General features: G+C 37.1%; 1 protein-coding gene and 1 long non-coding RNA gene across 4 annotated transcripts in view; one reads left to right on the top strand and one right to left on the bottom strand.

The window, feature by feature from the left end:
* The window catches only part of LOC123756862 (tigger transposable element-derived protein 1), a 43,156-nt gene that overhangs the window by 18,914 nt on the left and 5,427 nt on the right, over positions 1–18,815 (top strand). The window contains exons 1-2 of one of the 3 annotated variants that reach the window (XM_069331970.1): positions 4–2,302; positions 16,698–16,792. In XM_069331970.1, coding sequence (XP_069188071.1) covers positions 457–2,241 — 1,785 coding nt within the window. In that variant the 5' untranslated portion in view covers positions 4–456 and the 3' untranslated portion in view covers positions 2,242–2,302; positions 16,698–16,792. Of the gene's footprint in view, positions 1–3; positions 2,303–16,697; positions 16,793–18,815 lie in introns of those variants that run through there. The other 2 variants (XM_045740247.2, XM_069331971.1) reach the window with 2 other exon arrangements.
* LOC138369043 (uncharacterized) lies at positions 11,616–13,164 on the bottom strand. The gene is made up of 2 exons (XR_011229734.1): positions 12,884–13,164; positions 11,616–12,231 (listed from the first exon to the last, which is right to left on the bottom strand). It is a non-coding gene; the product is annotated as an uncharacterized lncRNA (long non-coding RNA).

Below are 18,815 nucleotides of genomic sequence, written 5' to 3'. Positions count from 1 at the left end.
GGTCCTTAAATTTAGTTTTTGTTGCCTGAAGTTAGGTTATTGGAAAAATATTCTAAGAGCATATAGAGCCTGATACTTGCCTTAATTAGGCAAGTTATTTATAATTGCTAAATTATTTAAGAATGTTCTTAATTACAGCACTTGCTTCCCATAAACTTTAACAACTATTACTAAAATGCTACAGTAGTGGAACCTCGAGTGACGAGCGGCTCTATCCACGAGCATTTCGAGTAACGAGCAAGCCACTCGCCGAAATTTGTCTCGATTGACGAGCTTTCGCTCCATTAACGAGAAAAACACATGGTGCTTCCTAGCATTCTCGCGGGTTCTCGCAAATTCTCGGACGCCTCCGACGACAGTGTTGTTGTTGTATCGCGCAGGACAAGCATCCCTCTGCATATATTTGTGTTTTTCTTTGTTTTTTTGTGGTTTTGTGACTACAGTTTGTAACGCACGATGTCGCCAAAGAAGCTACTTGATAAATATAGCGTTGTCAAGAGGAAGGACACAATTACTGTGGATTTGAAGAAGGAAATCATAGAAAAGCATGTGACTGATCTCACCAGGGAGTATGGCCGGTCCTCGTCAACAGTTTGCACCATCTTGAAGAGGAAGGAAGAATTTAAGAAGCTTGAAGTGGCTCAAGGCATTACCAAAGTTACCAAGAAACGTCCAAAAATCCTAGATGTTGAAAAGCTACTGTTGATCTGGATGAATGAAAGGCAATTACATGGCGATAGTGTGTCTGAAGCTATTGTTTGTGCTAAGGCAAAGTTGCTGTATGTGAACCTTGTCAGGAATACACCAGGCGCGTCGTCTGAAGATGAGGAGATATTTAAGGCAAGCCGTGGATGGTTTGAGAAGTTTAGGAAGAGAAACGGTATACACAGTGTTGTGCGACATGGGGAGGCTGCCAGCTCTGATAAAGTTGCTGCCGAGAAATTTGTGCCAGTGTTTCAGGAATTTGTTGCTAAGGAAGAGTTCTTGCCCCAACAAGTTTTTAATTGTGGCAAGACTGGTCTGTATTGGAAAAGAATGACGAAGAGGACCTACATCACACAAGAGGAACAATCTTTGCCTGGCCACAAACCGATGAAGGATCGGGTTACCCTCGTGCTCTGCGCCAATGCAAGTGGCGATTGCAAGGTAAAGCCGCTGCTCGTCTCCCACTCAGAAAATCCACGAGTGTTCAAGGCGTGTAAAGTGCACAAAACGCGACTGAATGTGATGTGGAGGTCCAATAAGAAATCCCGGGTCACGCGGATATTCTTCAGTGAATGGGTCAATGACGTTTTTGGCCCCTCGGTGAGGAAATATCTTGAAGAGAAGCAGTTACCACTCAAGGCCTTGCTTGTGCTCGATAATACTCCTGCACATCCTCCACAGATGCAAGATTTGTTTCCAGAAAATCAGTTCATCACCATAAAGTTTCTTCCTCCCAACACCACTCCACTCCTCCAACCCATGGACCAGAAAGTCATTGCCAACTTTAAGAAGCTCTACACGAAGGCTTTGTTGGAGAGGTGTGTGGATGTAATAGAGGCTACAGAGCTGACCCTCAAAGAATTCTGGAAGGACCACTTCAATATCCTGGGTGCCTTACGTTTGATCGATAAGGCCTGGGAAGGAGTGACATGGAGGACTTTAAACTCTGCATGGCGAAACCTGTGGCCTATGGGTGTCCATGAGCGATATTTTGAAGGTTTCGGTCATGCACCTGCACCTGTGGACGACCCGGAAGTGCATCTAGTGGATGATATTGTTGCTCTGGGGCAAACTTTGGGTCTGGAGTTGGATGCTGCTGATGTGCAGGAGTTAGTGGAGGAGCACAGTGATGAACTGACCACTGAGGAACTCTTGGAACTTCTGGAGGAGCTGAGTCAAGAGGAGGTACAAGAGCTCTTATCAGGGAAGGAGGAGGTAAGGGACGATGCTGCCCCTTCCCGTGAGATCAGGGAAGTGTTGGTAATGTTTGAAAAGATAACCGCATTCTTGGAAAAGCATCACCCTGATAAAGCAGTGACAATCCGGTCTGTGAACATGTTTAATGATAATTTGCTGTTTCGTTTTAGGGACATCCTAAAACGAAGACAAAAGCAATTGTCAATAGATAGGTTCTTTGGAAAGGTAAAGAAAAGTCGAGCAAGTGATAGTGAACCACAACCCAGTCACAGTGGGGTGAAATTTCCAAGGAGAGCGAGCCCGCCTGACTCAGAGGTGGACTCTCCTTCCACACCCTAATCCCTCTCCTCCTTCCCACCTCCCCATCGTCTCCCTCAAGCCAGCAACGACTCTTCATAAGGTAAAGTACATGTACAATTGAAAACGGTTAAACAAAACATTTATAATTACATGTACAGTATTATATTTACATTATAAAATGTCATATTGATGTTTGGCCTATATTTTGAGTGGGGAGTCTGTATAAACAACTGGTCCTCTACCCTTCAGACAGATTTATTTGCCTTGCTCCTTGCACTAAAATGTGCAAGTCTCCAAACTTGTTACATTAATTGTAAGTGACTCTTTATCATCCTTAAATGCTCTCAACTCAAGACATAACTGTAACATGCTCGTGTCCGAAACTAGACACAAATACAAAATTATTAATAATGGTAACAGTCCATTTCATGTGGTCTCCATCTCATGTTGGCCTCCAAATGCATGATAGAGCTGATGAGTTAGCCAAAGAATCTGCCTCTAAAGGAGACGTTGAGTGTAACCTTGGATTGTCAATGAGCAATCTGAGAGCAGTAGTACACGGTCCATAGAATTACCCCAATCGCCCAAAACAGGCCAAAACTACCCAAAACGTATTAGCATTACGTAAGTAATGAAGAAATATGGTATATTTACTTACTATAATGTTGGTGCTACACGTAGAACATGATCAAACCTATTTTTTCTCTGAAATAATCTAATTTCATAACGAAATGAGACGTAAATATGTGAGAGGTGACGCCATAGGAAGTCGACGGTCCAAGCGACAATTGTGTGGAGCGACTTATCCAAGAAATATGGTCGCCAGGAGAGTGTTTGCTGCCATATCAGCCTCCTGTACACAGTGATCCAGTCCTTTTCGTTCATTGAACACCGAACCCTACACGCCCTCTGATATATTGCTTAATTAACAAATATTCACAAATAAAGATTATATTTGTATATGTTATCAGAAAGGCAGATATAAAATAGTTTTTGTGAATCCATCACAGAGATTATACCTTATTAGAGAGGAAAAATATTCATACTTTAAACAAGGCTTCATGGCCGACGCTCTCCTTACCGATATGGGAACTATGACCTTCCGAAGATCAATGTTAATTTAATCTAGATATTGTAATAAACGAAGTTTTCTATGTCATCATAAAGACATAAATATAAGCTGCATGTTAATACTTTGGCATAAATATAACTGAATTGAAAGTCCGGACACATGAATAGTCGCATTAGGTGAAAGGAAATGTACCCAACCATTTCCATTTACCCAACCAGTTTGTGCACCCTATACTCATCCTCTGTGCGGTAATTTATTGTGCATCCCATACTCATCTTGTTACCAGTAGTTTGTGCAACCCATACTCATCCTGTGGCCCGTAATTTATTGTGCATCCCATACTCATCCTGTTACCGGTAGTTTGTGCAGCCCATACCCATCCTGTGACCTGTAATTTATTGTGCAACCCATACTTATCCTGTGACCTGTAGTTTATTGTGCAGCTAATACTCATTCTGTGAGTCATAGGACATTGCGCAACCCTTTCTCATCGTGTGAATCTTTGTTTACTTTGCTCTCCATATTCATCCTCTGCGCGATAGTTTCTTGTGCAACCCATACCCATGATGTGAGTGGTAGTTTATTGTGTACCCTATATTCATCCTGTGAGTATAGGGTTCACAATTCTTGTTTGGATTCTTGTAATGTTATTTGTCTATTTGTAGTCACAGTATTTGTGCGCCCCTTGAGGGACTTGAATTAGAGGGGGGTTGAAATAGCCTAAGCTACTCTATCCCTTTGAGATTTATTTATTGCTTATCTCAATAAACATACTTGAACTTGAACTTGGGTACACAATGAGTTCATTTGTACTCCATACTCATCATCAAGAAGTGTATTTTACCAGCATTGTAATATAAATTAAGAATAAAAGCTTAACTGGATTACAGACCCATAATCAAAATAAGAGTCATCACTAATTATCATGACAAATTCTCTAGGCTACACTTCCGCCTTCGACAAGCTGCCGCCGGATGTGGGTATAGTTTATTGTACACCCCCGCACCCCCAGTCCTGGAAGGGCGGGCATTGGGATGTGGACATGTGTACCATTATTCCCCCCCCCCCCCCCACACACACACACTCGATCCTCTCCTGTTAATAATAATACTAATAATAATAAAAATTAAAAATAATAACGTTAATAAATATTATAATTAAAACACTTACTGTAATACCCTAGTGCTTGAATGAAGGTGAAGGAAAGACCCAATAAATGTGTAAGTGTATTAAAAACCAAATTTTCGTTGGGTGAGCTGGCAGGTGAGCACCACTTGCCAGCTCACCCAGTAATGAACATCACCTGCACACTGCACCGAACCACTTGCCAGCAGGTGCAGAAGTACGATGGAGAGAGCAAAGTATACCATATTTCAAGTATAATATTAAAGATATATTTAGGATTTAATGTTTTCGTATAAAGTTTCAATAATACCTTTATTTGATTTTTTTGTATTATTTTCTACCACAGACGTGGCCACACATTAACAATGCTAACCATCATATATACATTTTCTTCAGTCCGCCATGGACTCTAACCCTTTCCACTACCGCCCACAAGATGGGTATAGGGTGCATAATATAAGAACTAAACTAACTCCATTGATAGGGTTAGAGATTTGTTAAACATATAGTTCAGGGATTTATTGAACAATCAACCACATAAGGTGATTGTAGTGTTTTTAAAATGCTAGGCTAAGCTACATACGTAAATACATAAATACACAGATTTACGTATTCCCTACATAAAGTGTTCGATGTGTCTTTTACATAGTGTCATTAACGTGCATTTACAAAGGTGAAATTGAATTCTGAACACATACATACACATATATTTGTCTCTTTTACTCTGACAGGGTGAGATAACTGATAGAGAAACTAGTGTGCAATTAAGCACTTAATCACTGAAGGTGATTAAGGTGCTTTCACAAGCTCAGGTTATAGAGTTACATCACATACATTCATTGTATAATTGATACGTTACATCGTCAATCTAGGGTACAAGTTCAATATATCATCAAGTGTTCCAGTACTCAAATAGTAATTACACAGTTTAGCATAGCGCTTCATTCATGTATGTAAGAGAGAAGATTGTTCAAATATATTACATGCACATCCGGTACATCGTCCACCTTCTTCTACAGAACCGTCGGTATAGCACTGATACACATCGTTACCCATACTCTGAGTACTTTCAGTGATGCTTCACAGTGTTAACTGTTTTAATAATGTAGAGTGTACATTATCTTTCTTGGGTGCATTTACAAAATCAACTGCTAGATCCAAGTTATCCCATGGAGTAATTGGTTGATTAATCGTTAATTGAGTTGGGTACATATTTAATATTTTGATGGAGTTGGCTACCTTGTAGAACCAAAATGCATTCACGCCGATGATACATACCATATATTTTCAAATATTTACAATTAAAGTATTTATTTAGGAAATAAGTATTTTAGTTACCCTAGTTAGCTCTGAGAACACACATTGTTGCAGCAAGAATTTCTTCCCACTAATCTGAGCGATGGTAATGACCCATTGGACTTGTCATGAACAACAATCAACTACAGCACCATCTATATCAGAAGATATTCAAAATATTCTTGATGTCATTCAAATTGTCAATACGAGAACAGAATACATAAGAGTTAGTTTAGTGATGTCAAAGGAATCATATTGACTGACCGAGCCCCATTGTAAATATCCGTGGCTTCCTGACCATAAAGGTACCGCCGCGGATAAGGGTAAGGAGGGTACCGTCGAGGGTAAGACACCGGATGTACCCCATATACAAGCCACACTAGCTATTAGTTCATATAAGCTGACAACTTACCCAAATAAACATTACTTCCTAATTATATATATATACATATATATATATATATATATATATATATATATATATATATATATATATATATATATATATATATATTATGTAAATTATGATGCAGGATAGGATCACTATTAAGAACTTAATTATAAACCACAATATGTTTATATATATATCCTACTCACACTCATCCTAGCACAGTAATTTATTGTGCAACCCATACCCATCCTGTTACCAATAGTTTGTGCAACCCATGCTCATCCTGTTACCTTTAGTTTATTGTGAAACCCATACTCATCCTATGAATGGTAATTTATTATGCACCTCATACTCATCCTGTGAGTCATAGGACATTGTGGAACCCTTTCTCATCGTGTGAATCTTTGTTTACTTTGCTTTCCATACTCTGCTCTCCGATAGTTTCTTGTGCAACCCATACCCATGATGTGAGTGGTAGTTTATTGTGTACCCTATACTCATCCTGTGAGTATAGGGTACACAATGAGTTCATTTGTACTCCATACTCATCAAGAAGTGTATTTTACCAGCATTGTAATATAAATTAAGAATAAAGGCATAATCTTATTATGTACCCATAATAAAAATAAGAGCCATCACACTATAATTTTCATGACAAACGGCCTAGACTCCACTTCCGCCTTCGACAAGCTGCTGCCGGAGGTGGGTATAGTTTATTGTACACTCCCGCACCCCCAGTCCTGGGAAGAGGGGCATTCGAATGTGGACATATGAACCATTACCCCCAACCCTTCCCTCTTAATAATAATTGAAACACTACACTACACATTATATGTTCATTTAATATTTCAAGTATAAGACTCAAGATATATTTAGGATTTAACGATTTAACATTGTCTCAATCATACCTTTATTGCACTTTATCATCATTATTTACAGAAAGAAATTAACATAAAAATGTAGTTAATTTTAACATACAAAACCGAATTTGAACATTGTTAATTTTGATGCAGGATCACTATTACTAAGAACTTAATTATAAACCACAATATGTTGTATATCATCAGAAATTTGGAAACATAATATATATATATATATATATATATATATATATATATATATATATATATATATATATATATATATATATATATATATATATATATCAAGAAGAATATATATATATATATATATATATATATATATATATATATATATATATATATATATATATATATATATATATATATATATATAAATGGAAATTTAGCACATTTAAATAATGTTATTAAGCTTAAGAATAAATTACATAAAATTAACATAGTAAAATGACTGGGATACAGATGGATCAGTAATCACATTACAAGTCCAATTATTTCCTAACTGAAGTCTGTAACGCACTATCATGTCATATTTCATAATACAAATTAGGTAAGAGATATGCAATATCAACACAAAATCGTCAGCTACTATTTCCAAAACACATTTATTATATAGCATTAAACTGCTCTTTCACTTCGGGGGCGCTTACGCTGATATGGTTTTTTGGCAATTCCAAATGTTTTTGGGATTGAAAAAATTTTGTTTTTGTCATACATTTTAGTATTTTCATTATAAGGTTTTCTTGATATAAAGCACCATAAGTAATCTCTCTTTTCATCTTTAGTTTTTTGGTCCCAAACTTCCTTAGGAACCAGGTACTTATCTAAATTGGATGATATTATATAATTGCCTTCTCCGTGTAATGCTCTCCTCAGATCTAGCATTTGGAGCGTTGAAACATTGCAATTTTTTTCAATTAATTCTGGCAGTTTTTGGGGTTTCCAATCAATAGTCAGTTTCAGGATATGGTTTAGTGACTCACAATTGTTATTAGTCCATAACGTGTCCATTTTGGCTTTTGCGTGAGGTACACACACATAATTCCATAAAGAAGATTTCAAACGACTATCAAAATAATCTTTGAACTTTGGGTATTTGTAAAAGTAAAATATGAGATTGTTGATTCCCCTTTCAAACTGATCCTCACAAACACTTCTAACTAACCCATTTGTACCAAATATTTTCTTTTGGATACGAATCCTATCGGTGTTCGTGCATCCTATATTATCCGTTAAATAGTGGCGAACATTTTCTTTCAGATGGTTACTACACAATAACAATGTTGCCTTCGGAAAACAACACATAAGTGCCTTTCTTAACGCGATTTCCTGATCACTACCAATCATTACATTCGAGTTGTTAATACAGTTATCGAGTTTGCCTCTTAGGTGGGAGAAAAATGATAAGTAAGTCTCGTATTCACCATCCCAGTGTAAATACATGGGCCCGAGGAATATAGGGTTGCTTGATTTTTCTTTTGTTACTACAGTAGTGTTCTTGTACACAAGTGTTGTTAAATAACAAGGGCCAAGATTGAAAGTCCTGTCAACACCGATAACATTAGGGTTTTCCATTCCTGCAGCACACAAATGTTGCTTGAGATCTTCAAGTTGTTCCTTGGAATACAGTACCACACAGGGGACTTTGTTCGGCTTAATAATTATCTTCTTTACATAATCATGGGTATTAATCATGCTAATTACATGTAAAACGTCATCAGCAACATTGTGCCTATGAATAGGTTTGCGTTCCTTTATCTTGTCATGATATTTTTTACTCCTTACCTGTTGGAAGTCTCTTGGGGCTAAACATGATTCTTCCATAAGCAGATTTTGATAAACCTCTCGTGGAGGTTGGATCTTAACCATCTTGCCTATATTTTCTAAAACTTCAGGCCTGGTCCGAACATATGGAATGTTGTTTTGTGAATTTCCATGCATCGTCTCTCCTGTTTGCTTGCCACAGTATTCTACAATAGCTACAGACTCCAGCTCTTTAATAACAGTTACTCTTTTCTTAAAGCTTTCCTGCCCTTTGAGGACTGTGTAATAACGGTGCATTGTGATGAGAGTATCTGGGGAGGGCTGAGGTTCTAAGGGAACCCACTGCGTTTTCCCTTTTGATAATACTCTTTTACAAAATATCTCATTTCTCAAATATAATATCCTCAAACGATTATTATTATCCCATATGAATAAGGAGTTCACGGTAGTACCTCTGGCACTGTTCCACACTCCACAGTCGTCTGGAAAGGTCGACCGTGTTTTGGCGCCCTTAGTAAGATTATGTGAATTGTCAACCACATAAAATGTATCTTCTTTAGGCCCATTTGGGACACTTTTAAACACCTTGTTCTCTCGCAAATGCCAATAGACTTCTTCTACAGCTAAAAATTTTCCATTGCGAAGCTTGCCAGAGCTTTCGCTATCGTTATCAGTCGACAATTGAGTTTTTTTTAACAAAGTGTGTGTCTCCTTAAAGTCATACTGTATTTTGGACACAAAAGTAGTAAAATCCTTTCCGACTGGAGTTGATGTATACATAGGGGGTACAGATAATGGTGATTGACACAAACTTAGAGGTGTGGATGTAATAGTGCTTAGTAACTGGGTACTGTTTATGGATATGTGACCCAGTGGAGGCAAGGACATTAATGGAACAAAATGGTTAGGTGTCCATGATTTATCCCCTTCCTTGAGATTCCTTGATCCACCAGGTGTCTTGTTACTAACGCTTCGATTAATAAATCCAAGTGTCCGATTTGCCTTATTACGAACATTTATGCATTGATTCTTTTGTTTTAAATTCTTACTAATCATAACTCCCAGATCCCTTTCGCAATCCGACTTCGCAATCTCAACACCATCTAGCTCGTATCTTGTAACTCTATCATCATTACCTAACCTCAGAATGAAGGTTACTAAGTTATGATTAGTAAGAATAAGTTATGCTAAGGCATAACTTATTGGCCAACCCGCGCCACACATCAGCTAACACCATACACCACGAACACCATACACCAATATCACCATACACCACTAACACCATACACCACTAACACTATACACAATTAACAGCATACACCACGAACGCCATACACCACTAACACCATACACCACTAACACTATACACAATTAACACCATACACCAATATCACCATACACCACTAACACCATACACCACTAACACTATACACAATTAACAGCATACACCACGAACACCATACACCACTAACACCATACACCACTAACACTATACACAATTAACACCATACACCACGAACACCATACACCACTAACACCATACACCACTAACACTATACACAATTAACAGCATACACCACGAACACCATACACCACTAACACCACTAACACTATACACAATTAACAGCATACACCACGAACACCATACACCACTAACACCATACACCACTAACACCATACACCACTAACACCATACACCAATAACACCATACACCACTAACACCATTCATCACTAACATCATACATCACTAACACCATACATCACTAACACCATACACCAATATCACCATACACCACTAACACCATACACCACTAACACCATACACCACTAACACTATACACAATTAACAGCATACACCACGAACACCATACACAACTAACACTATACACAATTAACAGCATACACCACGAACACCATACACCACTAACACCATACACCACTAACACCATACACCAATAACACCATACACCACTAACACCATTCATCACTAACATCATACATCACTAACACCATACACCAATATCACCATACACCACTAACACCATACACCACTAACACCATACACCACTAACACTATACACAATTAACAGCATACACCACGAACACCATACACAACTAACACTATACACAATTAACAGCATACACCACGAACACCATACACAACTAACACTATACACAATTAACAGCATACACCACGAACACCATACACCACTAACACCATACACCACTAACACCATACACCAATAACACCATACACCACTAACACCATTCATCACTAACATCATACATCACTAACACCATACACCAATATCACCATACACCACTAACACCATGCACCACTAACAAGCTATTGAGCTATATAGCTCAAGCTATTCTCACCCCGTTCAGTATATCGTGTTAATACATATATAGACACACACACTTGTACACATTTTAGTGTAACAAGCAAGGCAAATATTTCTGTCTGATGGGTAGAGGCAACTGCACTTGCAGCTGCACCCGTGTGGCGGTGTAGGAAACCATCAATGTATATGATTTGAGAGAGAGAGAGAGAGAGAGAGAGAGAATGATCTGTGGACAGAGCATCAATATGGCGTAAGGTATTGGGCTTTGCCTCAAGATGAAGCATAATAAAGAACCCGAATATCAGGAGAAAAAATTACATTAAAAACTGTCCACATGATACATATATATAATTATGTTTTAAACATTTTAATTGTATTATTTGCATATATATATATAATTAGGAAGTAATGTTTATCTGGGTAAGTTGTCAGCTTTTATGAACTAATAGCTAGTGCGGCTTGTATATGGGGTACATCCGGTCTCTTACCCTCGACTGCGGCGGTAACTTTATGGTCAGGAAGCCAAAAATATTTATAGTTCAAGTTCAAGTATGTTTATTGAGACAAGAAAAAAATACATCTCAAAGGGATAGAGTAACTTAGGCTATTTCTACCCCCTCTACTTCAAGTCCCTCAAGGGGCGCACAAATTCAGTAAGTACAAATAGACAATTAACATTACAAGAATCCCATTTAACATTGCAGGTTAATATAGTAAGTACAGCATACAATTGTTACACTCTTGGGGCAAAATTTTTGTAGCTCCTAAGTATACTGTCTATCATACCATTATCACACATACAAACAATTTGATGTGGTACATTACTTATTTCCTTATTTCTATAGTTATCAATAAGTTGACACTATAATACATAATGTTCTAAGGTGTGGGCGTGCGGCATACTACATAATTTACACTCCTTATCTTTTTCACTGACATCAACTCCGTATTGCCAGATATATTTGTATCCTAATCTTAATCTCATGTAAATTGAATCCTTCCAAGTTGACTTTCCTTTATCATAGGTGAAGGACGAGTTTGTATTTATTACTGAATAATTCTTAAGTGTGTTACTACTATCCACTATTGCCATTCTTTTTATCATTTCTTCATCTTCATTTCCTCTTATTATTCCTCTTACATCTGTCTTCATTCTGAAATAAAAACCTTTGACGTTACTTTGCATATATGTACATTAATTATAAAATTGATTGGCTTGTGTGCAGGCCTTCACACTCCCTGAGCGAGCCATCAAGTAACTATAAAAAGGCATATATCTTCGCTTTCACTTCAGTTATATTTATACCAAAGTATTAACATGCAGCTTATATGTCTTTCTGATGACATAAAAAACTTCGTTTTTTATAATATATAGATTCAATTAACATTGATTTTCAAAAGGTCATAGTTCCCATCGAAAGGGAGAGCGTCGGCCAAGAAGCCTTGTTTAAAATATGAATATTTTTCCTCTCTAATAAGGTATAATCTCTGTGATGCATTAACACAAACTATTTTATATCTGCCTTTCTGATAACATATATAAATATAATCTTTATTTGTGAATATTTGTTAATTAAGCAATATATCAGAGAGCGTGTAGGGTTCGGTGTTCTATGAACGAAAAGGACTGGAGTAGTTTAAATAGCGAACGCAGACCAACGAATAACGCTAGTATCTATATAACAAATTTATTGTCATGTGGAATTGATTTAACTTCCAGACACTTTTTTTTAATAAATATTAAATATTTTGTGGCTGTTTATGAAAAATATTATTATAAATACACATTCTACTTGTTAATATTACCAATTAAATTTGCGACAATTTGAGCCATGAAATACGACGACTGGATCACTGTGTACAGGAGGCTGTTATGGCAGCAAACACTCTCCAGGCGACCATATATCTTGGATAAGTCGCTCCACACAATTGTCGCTTGGACCGTCGACTTCCTATGGCGTCACCTCTCACATATTTACGTCTCATTTCGTTATGAAATTAGATTATTTGAGAGAAAAAATAGGTTTGATCATGTTCTACGTGTAGCACCAACATTATAGTAAGTAAATATACCATATTTCTTCATTACTTACGTAATGCTAATACGTTTTGGGTAGTTTTGGCCTGTTTTGGGATGATTGGGGTAATTCTATGGACCCGTAGTACACCAAGAACTTTAACAAAATCTTGTAGATCTGAGGCAAAGTGAAATCGACACCAGTAATTCCATCTATCATACTATCATGCAAGAGGAGCCACATATCTATGGTTCATCCAATAAAATCAGCAGACTTCTAGATGTTACTACTGCTTGACTTAGACTCTGTTGCAAGTACTTCTGGGAATTCTCATTATCTGCTGATGTAGACCTGACCAAATGTAAACTCAACAAAATTATTCGCACACCCTCTGTCACTATGTGATGGAGTGCGAAAAGTTACGTGAATTCAGAGACAATTCTACAACCAATGTTCCAGCAATGTGTAAATATTTAATTCAAAATGATCTGCTACCAGAAATTTTAGCCAAATATCCCCAGTTTGCTAACTGTAGGTAGTAACCAAGTGATTGTAACCTATCCACCGCTGCCCACTGGATGGGGGCGGTGTGCAGGACAAACATATAAATTGTGACACTAGCTCTCCACATATGTCAGTTGTTTAATTTAGAAACTGTACTTATTGTTGTTCTCGAACCATTTATGAAGTGACGACTTGTACTGAATTTTATAACTAGCTCATAGATTGTAACTTAACTAAATGAATTGTGGGGTTCAGTCCCTGAGCCCATTATGTGCCTCTGTAACCCTTTCCACTACTGCCCACAAGATGGGTATGGGGTGCATAATAAATTTATTTATATATATACAAGAAGGTACATTGGGTTTGTGAGAATACATTGGATAGTATAGTATTTACATTCTTGTAAAGCCACTAGTACGCGCAGCGTTTCGGGCAGGTCCTTAATCTAGCAGATAATTTTAAGTAGGTAATTTCAATCAGAATTGATAAATGATAGATACATTACAAGAGAAAAATGAGATGAGAGAGATAAGTATATTAAAGTACATTGTTATATTAAAGCTCTGATTGATTACATTGACAGCTTGATTAGTAATTTAAACAAGATTAATAGACACCATACAGCAGATTGACATGAACTAAACTAAACAGATTGACAAATGAACTAAACTAAACTTTGGGGGTGGAATGTATTAATTTTATTTCCATTATTTTGAATAGGGAAATTTGTTTCACATGAGCTCAGTGCCGAAACGGATTAAATTCGTTAGAGGCTCCACTGTATTTGTAAATTTAGATCTAATATATAAAATATATAGTTACGACAAACTTTTTTTTTTTTTAAGATATTAATAGAGACCTTCTTTCAGAGGTCAGATGTTATGCATACAAGTGACGACAGATTTAACCTCAAGTTGCAATACTATGTATGCAGAAAAAGATCTTTTTCACCCAAAGGGTTAGTAGATGGGGTATCTAGTGATGCCTGGATTGACTAGAGGGATGGTGGTGGTAGAGTAAATTCAGGAAATACTAAGGCTTAATTTTAATTGGACGAGACTTTGGTGAAGTGCTCAGGACCTCCAATTATCAATGTGGTGACTAATTGCTCATGGTGATTGTTGCTCATGTCATAAATTCATTATCCTAATGAATTAATCATTTGAATCTCAATTCATCCGTAATTGGAATTTCTTGGAATTACAATTAAATTGACTATCAAATCTCATTTTATTCCTACTTGAATTGAACTAGTTTTTACTTTTATAAGTAATACTAGAGATATATATTTGCTTAATATTGGATATCGGCTTTCATTTTTAACATTGTATTCATCTCCCTATTTGTATATTGTAGGTGTCCAATTTTCACCTTTTCTCACACACCTCCATACTATATTATGGGGGCCTCACAGCTTGGTGAACAACACTCAGATGGTGGTGGTAGTCCTAAGGGTTCGGTTCGATCCCCAGCAGAGGCGGAAACAAATGGGCATTTTTTTCACCCTGATGCCTCTGTCCACCTAGCAGTAAATAGGTACCTGGGAGTTAGACAACTGCTACTTGCTGCTTCCTGGGGATGTGTGTGTGAAAATTAGGATTAAGGACTTTACCAAAATGCCATGCTATTTACATGTACAGAACCTTAAATGCTAATCTTAATCTGAAACTTTTCCTCGATAGGTGTAATAGAACCCATGAGTACCATACTAGAAATAAATCTTTGATATCCCCAGTCAAACTAAATCTGTGCGAACACTCCGAGCAGATAAAAGGACCCAGTCTTTGGAACTCGCTCCCTAACGAATTAAAATATTTTCCAACCAATGCCTTACTCAATGTTAAAACTAAAAAGTACCTAATTTCATCCTCGGTTTCCTACCTTGTGCTTCAAACTCACTCTTTTGTACTACCATTTCCCCAATATTAGTACTTAAGACTTGTATATTTACCAGTGCAATTACCTGTAAATTTGTATTGGAGTTATTTGTTGATATAAAACCTTGCTACAATGTGCCTTTTCATCTTGCCTGATATGTAAGATTAAGGACCTGCCGGAAGCTATGCATGTTAGTGGCTTTGCAAGAATGTACAAATATCAATCTTGTGTAATCTCACCAACCCATTGTACCTTCTTGTGAATAAATTGATATAAATGTACTACTGGTAGCACTAGGTACTAAACTTTCATTATCTTAACAGAAATATGGCTAAGTAAAGACCATATTCAACTATGTAATTTAACTGGTTATAAAGCTATTCCTAACTACTGGCCAGACAGTGGGGGTGGTACAGTTATCTATTATAAAGATATCTTCTCATGCACCAGTATAATTAGTGATTCCTGTGAATCTCTGCTCAATTCTCAATCGAATCTCTCAAATCTCCTATATTTATTAGTTTATAGGTTTCCCAATACCAATACTGTATACTATAACAGCATTTTCAAACAATCTGAGGAATCTACTCATAAGCAACAAAAACTCTAAAAATCACATTTTAGGTGACTTCAACATTCACCCTTGTCAACAAGATAGCCCCCTAAGTTGACTACTATTGTAACAGCATGAACTCCTATATGCTAATCCCCACAATTGCCAAGCCCAACAGAATCGCCCAAACATCTGCTACAACCCTGGACCACGTATGGACTAATGACACTGTCTTTCTTCTGCTATAATCACTGACAAAACCAACTACTGCACTATCCCACCTTCCTCATAACATAAATACATCATTGAATACCAAGAAATACATAATTAGCTTTGACTACATAGCAAAGCAGCAATAGGCAACCTCATAAATGCTCTTAACAATATAAATATATCGGAGGTATACTTGAATTTCCCACAAAATGCCGCAAGGCACAGCATGAGGAAAATAGCCGGAAGGCTACGCATGAAATATCCCACAAGGCAAAGAAACTAGCACTGAAAGGCCACTGCAGGTGGGCCGGAAGGTCCTAGTCTGAAAAATGGACCACGACTGAAGTGTGAGCGAGTTGACGCCCAAACAAAGTAACTACATTAGTTATTTTGATAAGTATTTGAAGATTGGTTTGCAGTGTCTTTCTTCAACTAATCCATCTTTAATTTTCAGGTCAGTTTGGCGGAGTTAGAGCTGCTGCCTTTGCACGGCCTTTCCTTAGTGAGCTTGGCATGATTAGCACCCCTTCAGTCTGTGCTATACCACAGGTATGTTACTTACTCTTGTATTGATTCTTGTACAAAGGCAAGAAAATTTTTTTGAAACTATGTACTTGACTACCATTTGGGCACAACTCCTTTCACCTAATGTTCTATTCATCTAGCAGTAAGTAGGTACTCAGGTGTTAGTCAGCTTGTTGTGGGGTTGCATCCTGGGCGGGGTCAATAATTCGGCCTTGGGGTGAGGGAAGACCTCGATAAAAGCCAAACGTGTATGAATACACCCCTGCTTCCTGTCCCGACACAATGAATTTAGTGAATTAACATAAATGAGGTACTAGTACTTTATTATTTTAAATTAAATGTACATAGTACAGTATTTTATTGCCAATGAGGCTAGTCCACAATCCAAGACCCTTATTTGCATGGGAAAATAGAGCTTTCAAACTTCCAGGGAAGTTGCTCAATCTGGGATAATTATTTAAGACCTTATGGAGAGGTCGGTGTAATTGCATAATTTAAGCCCCCCTCCCCCCGGCCTCGTTATTTGTGGGAATTTTAGATTACAGATTACTAGACATAAATTTTGGTAAAATAAATCGTGAACACTTTCATGATTGTTCACTGCTGGTTTCTCTTCCAGTGTTACAATAAATGTTTGAATTTCTTGTTCATATACTGTACCTTGCTGGATGGATTTGTAAAGAATAATTGTTGTGGTTCTTTAAATCTGCTAGGTTGAGTGAATTCAGTGAGCTGGTTTGGTGTAAATCTGAATTACATTTGCTTTAAGTTTTATATTAGGTTCTGGTATTTATTTATTTTTACTTATTTATATATATACAAGAAGGTACCTTGGGGATTAACAAAGAACATAGAAATGAAGTTGATTTTACATTTTTGTAAAGCCACTAGCACACATTGTTTCAGGCAAGTCCTTAAACTAACAGATAATTATAAGTAGATAATTCATAGTATAATTGACAATGTTTATAGGTAATTCACAGCTTTACTTTACAGGTACAGAAAATTTTAAGTAGATAAATTACAGTAAAATTGACAATTATTACAGGTACATTGTAAGAAATTGACACAAAAACAAAGATTAGAATAATACACAATAATAATACACTATAATGAACTAGAATTACTAGGTGCATTAGGATAACAATTTAGGGTTACATTGGTTCACTGAATCTCAATTTGAGGATCGTTTCAAGGAATAATGCAGTAGAATATGCACTCAATATAACAACCATGATATCAGATATCATCTAAGATTACAATGGTAAAGTAATATGACTTGGGTACAAACATTGGGGGATTGGGTAGCACTAGATACAGTGTGAAGTAAAGCACTAGGTAGAAAGCTATGAAGATGAAATTAGGTACTTTTTGGTTTTATTTTTGAATAAGGCAAAAGTTGGACAGTTTTTAAATTCATTAGGGAGTGATTTTGACCAATCCACACTAGAAAATGAAGGGACGACGACGTTTCGGTCCGTCCTGGACCATTCTCAAGTCGATTGTGATGGGAGGAGATGACTGCAATAAATAGGCAAGAGAGAGGCAAGGAGCAAGGCAAAAGGTATGCAAGGTAAGGTGTAGTGGAGGGGATAGTAACAGGAAAAAGAACAAAGGTATAATAATAAAAAAAAAAATACTTTTTCCTGTTACTATCCCCTCTACTACACCTTACCTTGCATACCTTTTGCCTTGCTCCTCATCTCTCTTGCCTATTTATTGCCATCATCTCTTTCCCTCATCACAATCGACTTGAGAATGGTCCAGGATGGACCGAAACGTCGTCGTCCCTTCATTTTCTAGCGTGGATTGGTTAACGTACTTCAGCCATGCTATTGTGACTCATTGCCTGCATTAGGGAGTGAGTTCCATAGACTTGGTCCCTTTATTTGCATAGTGTTTACAGATTAAATTTGACTTTGGGGATGTTAGATATTTGTCTGTTATGGTGATTGTGTTCTATTACATCTGTCCAGGAAGAGTTTCACAACAGGGTTTGCACTTAAAAGGGTTTTATAAATGTAACAGTCACAAGAGAATGTATGGA

The sequence above is a fragment of the Procambarus clarkii genome, chromosome 26 (genome assembly GCF_040958095.1).
Source record: "Procambarus clarkii isolate CNS0578487 chromosome 26, FALCON_Pclarkii_2.0, whole genome shotgun sequence".
Lineage (NCBI taxonomy): Eukaryota > Metazoa > Arthropoda > Malacostraca > Decapoda > Cambaridae > Procambarus > Procambarus clarkii.
This window is presented reverse-complemented; position numbering and strand designations above follow the sequence as displayed.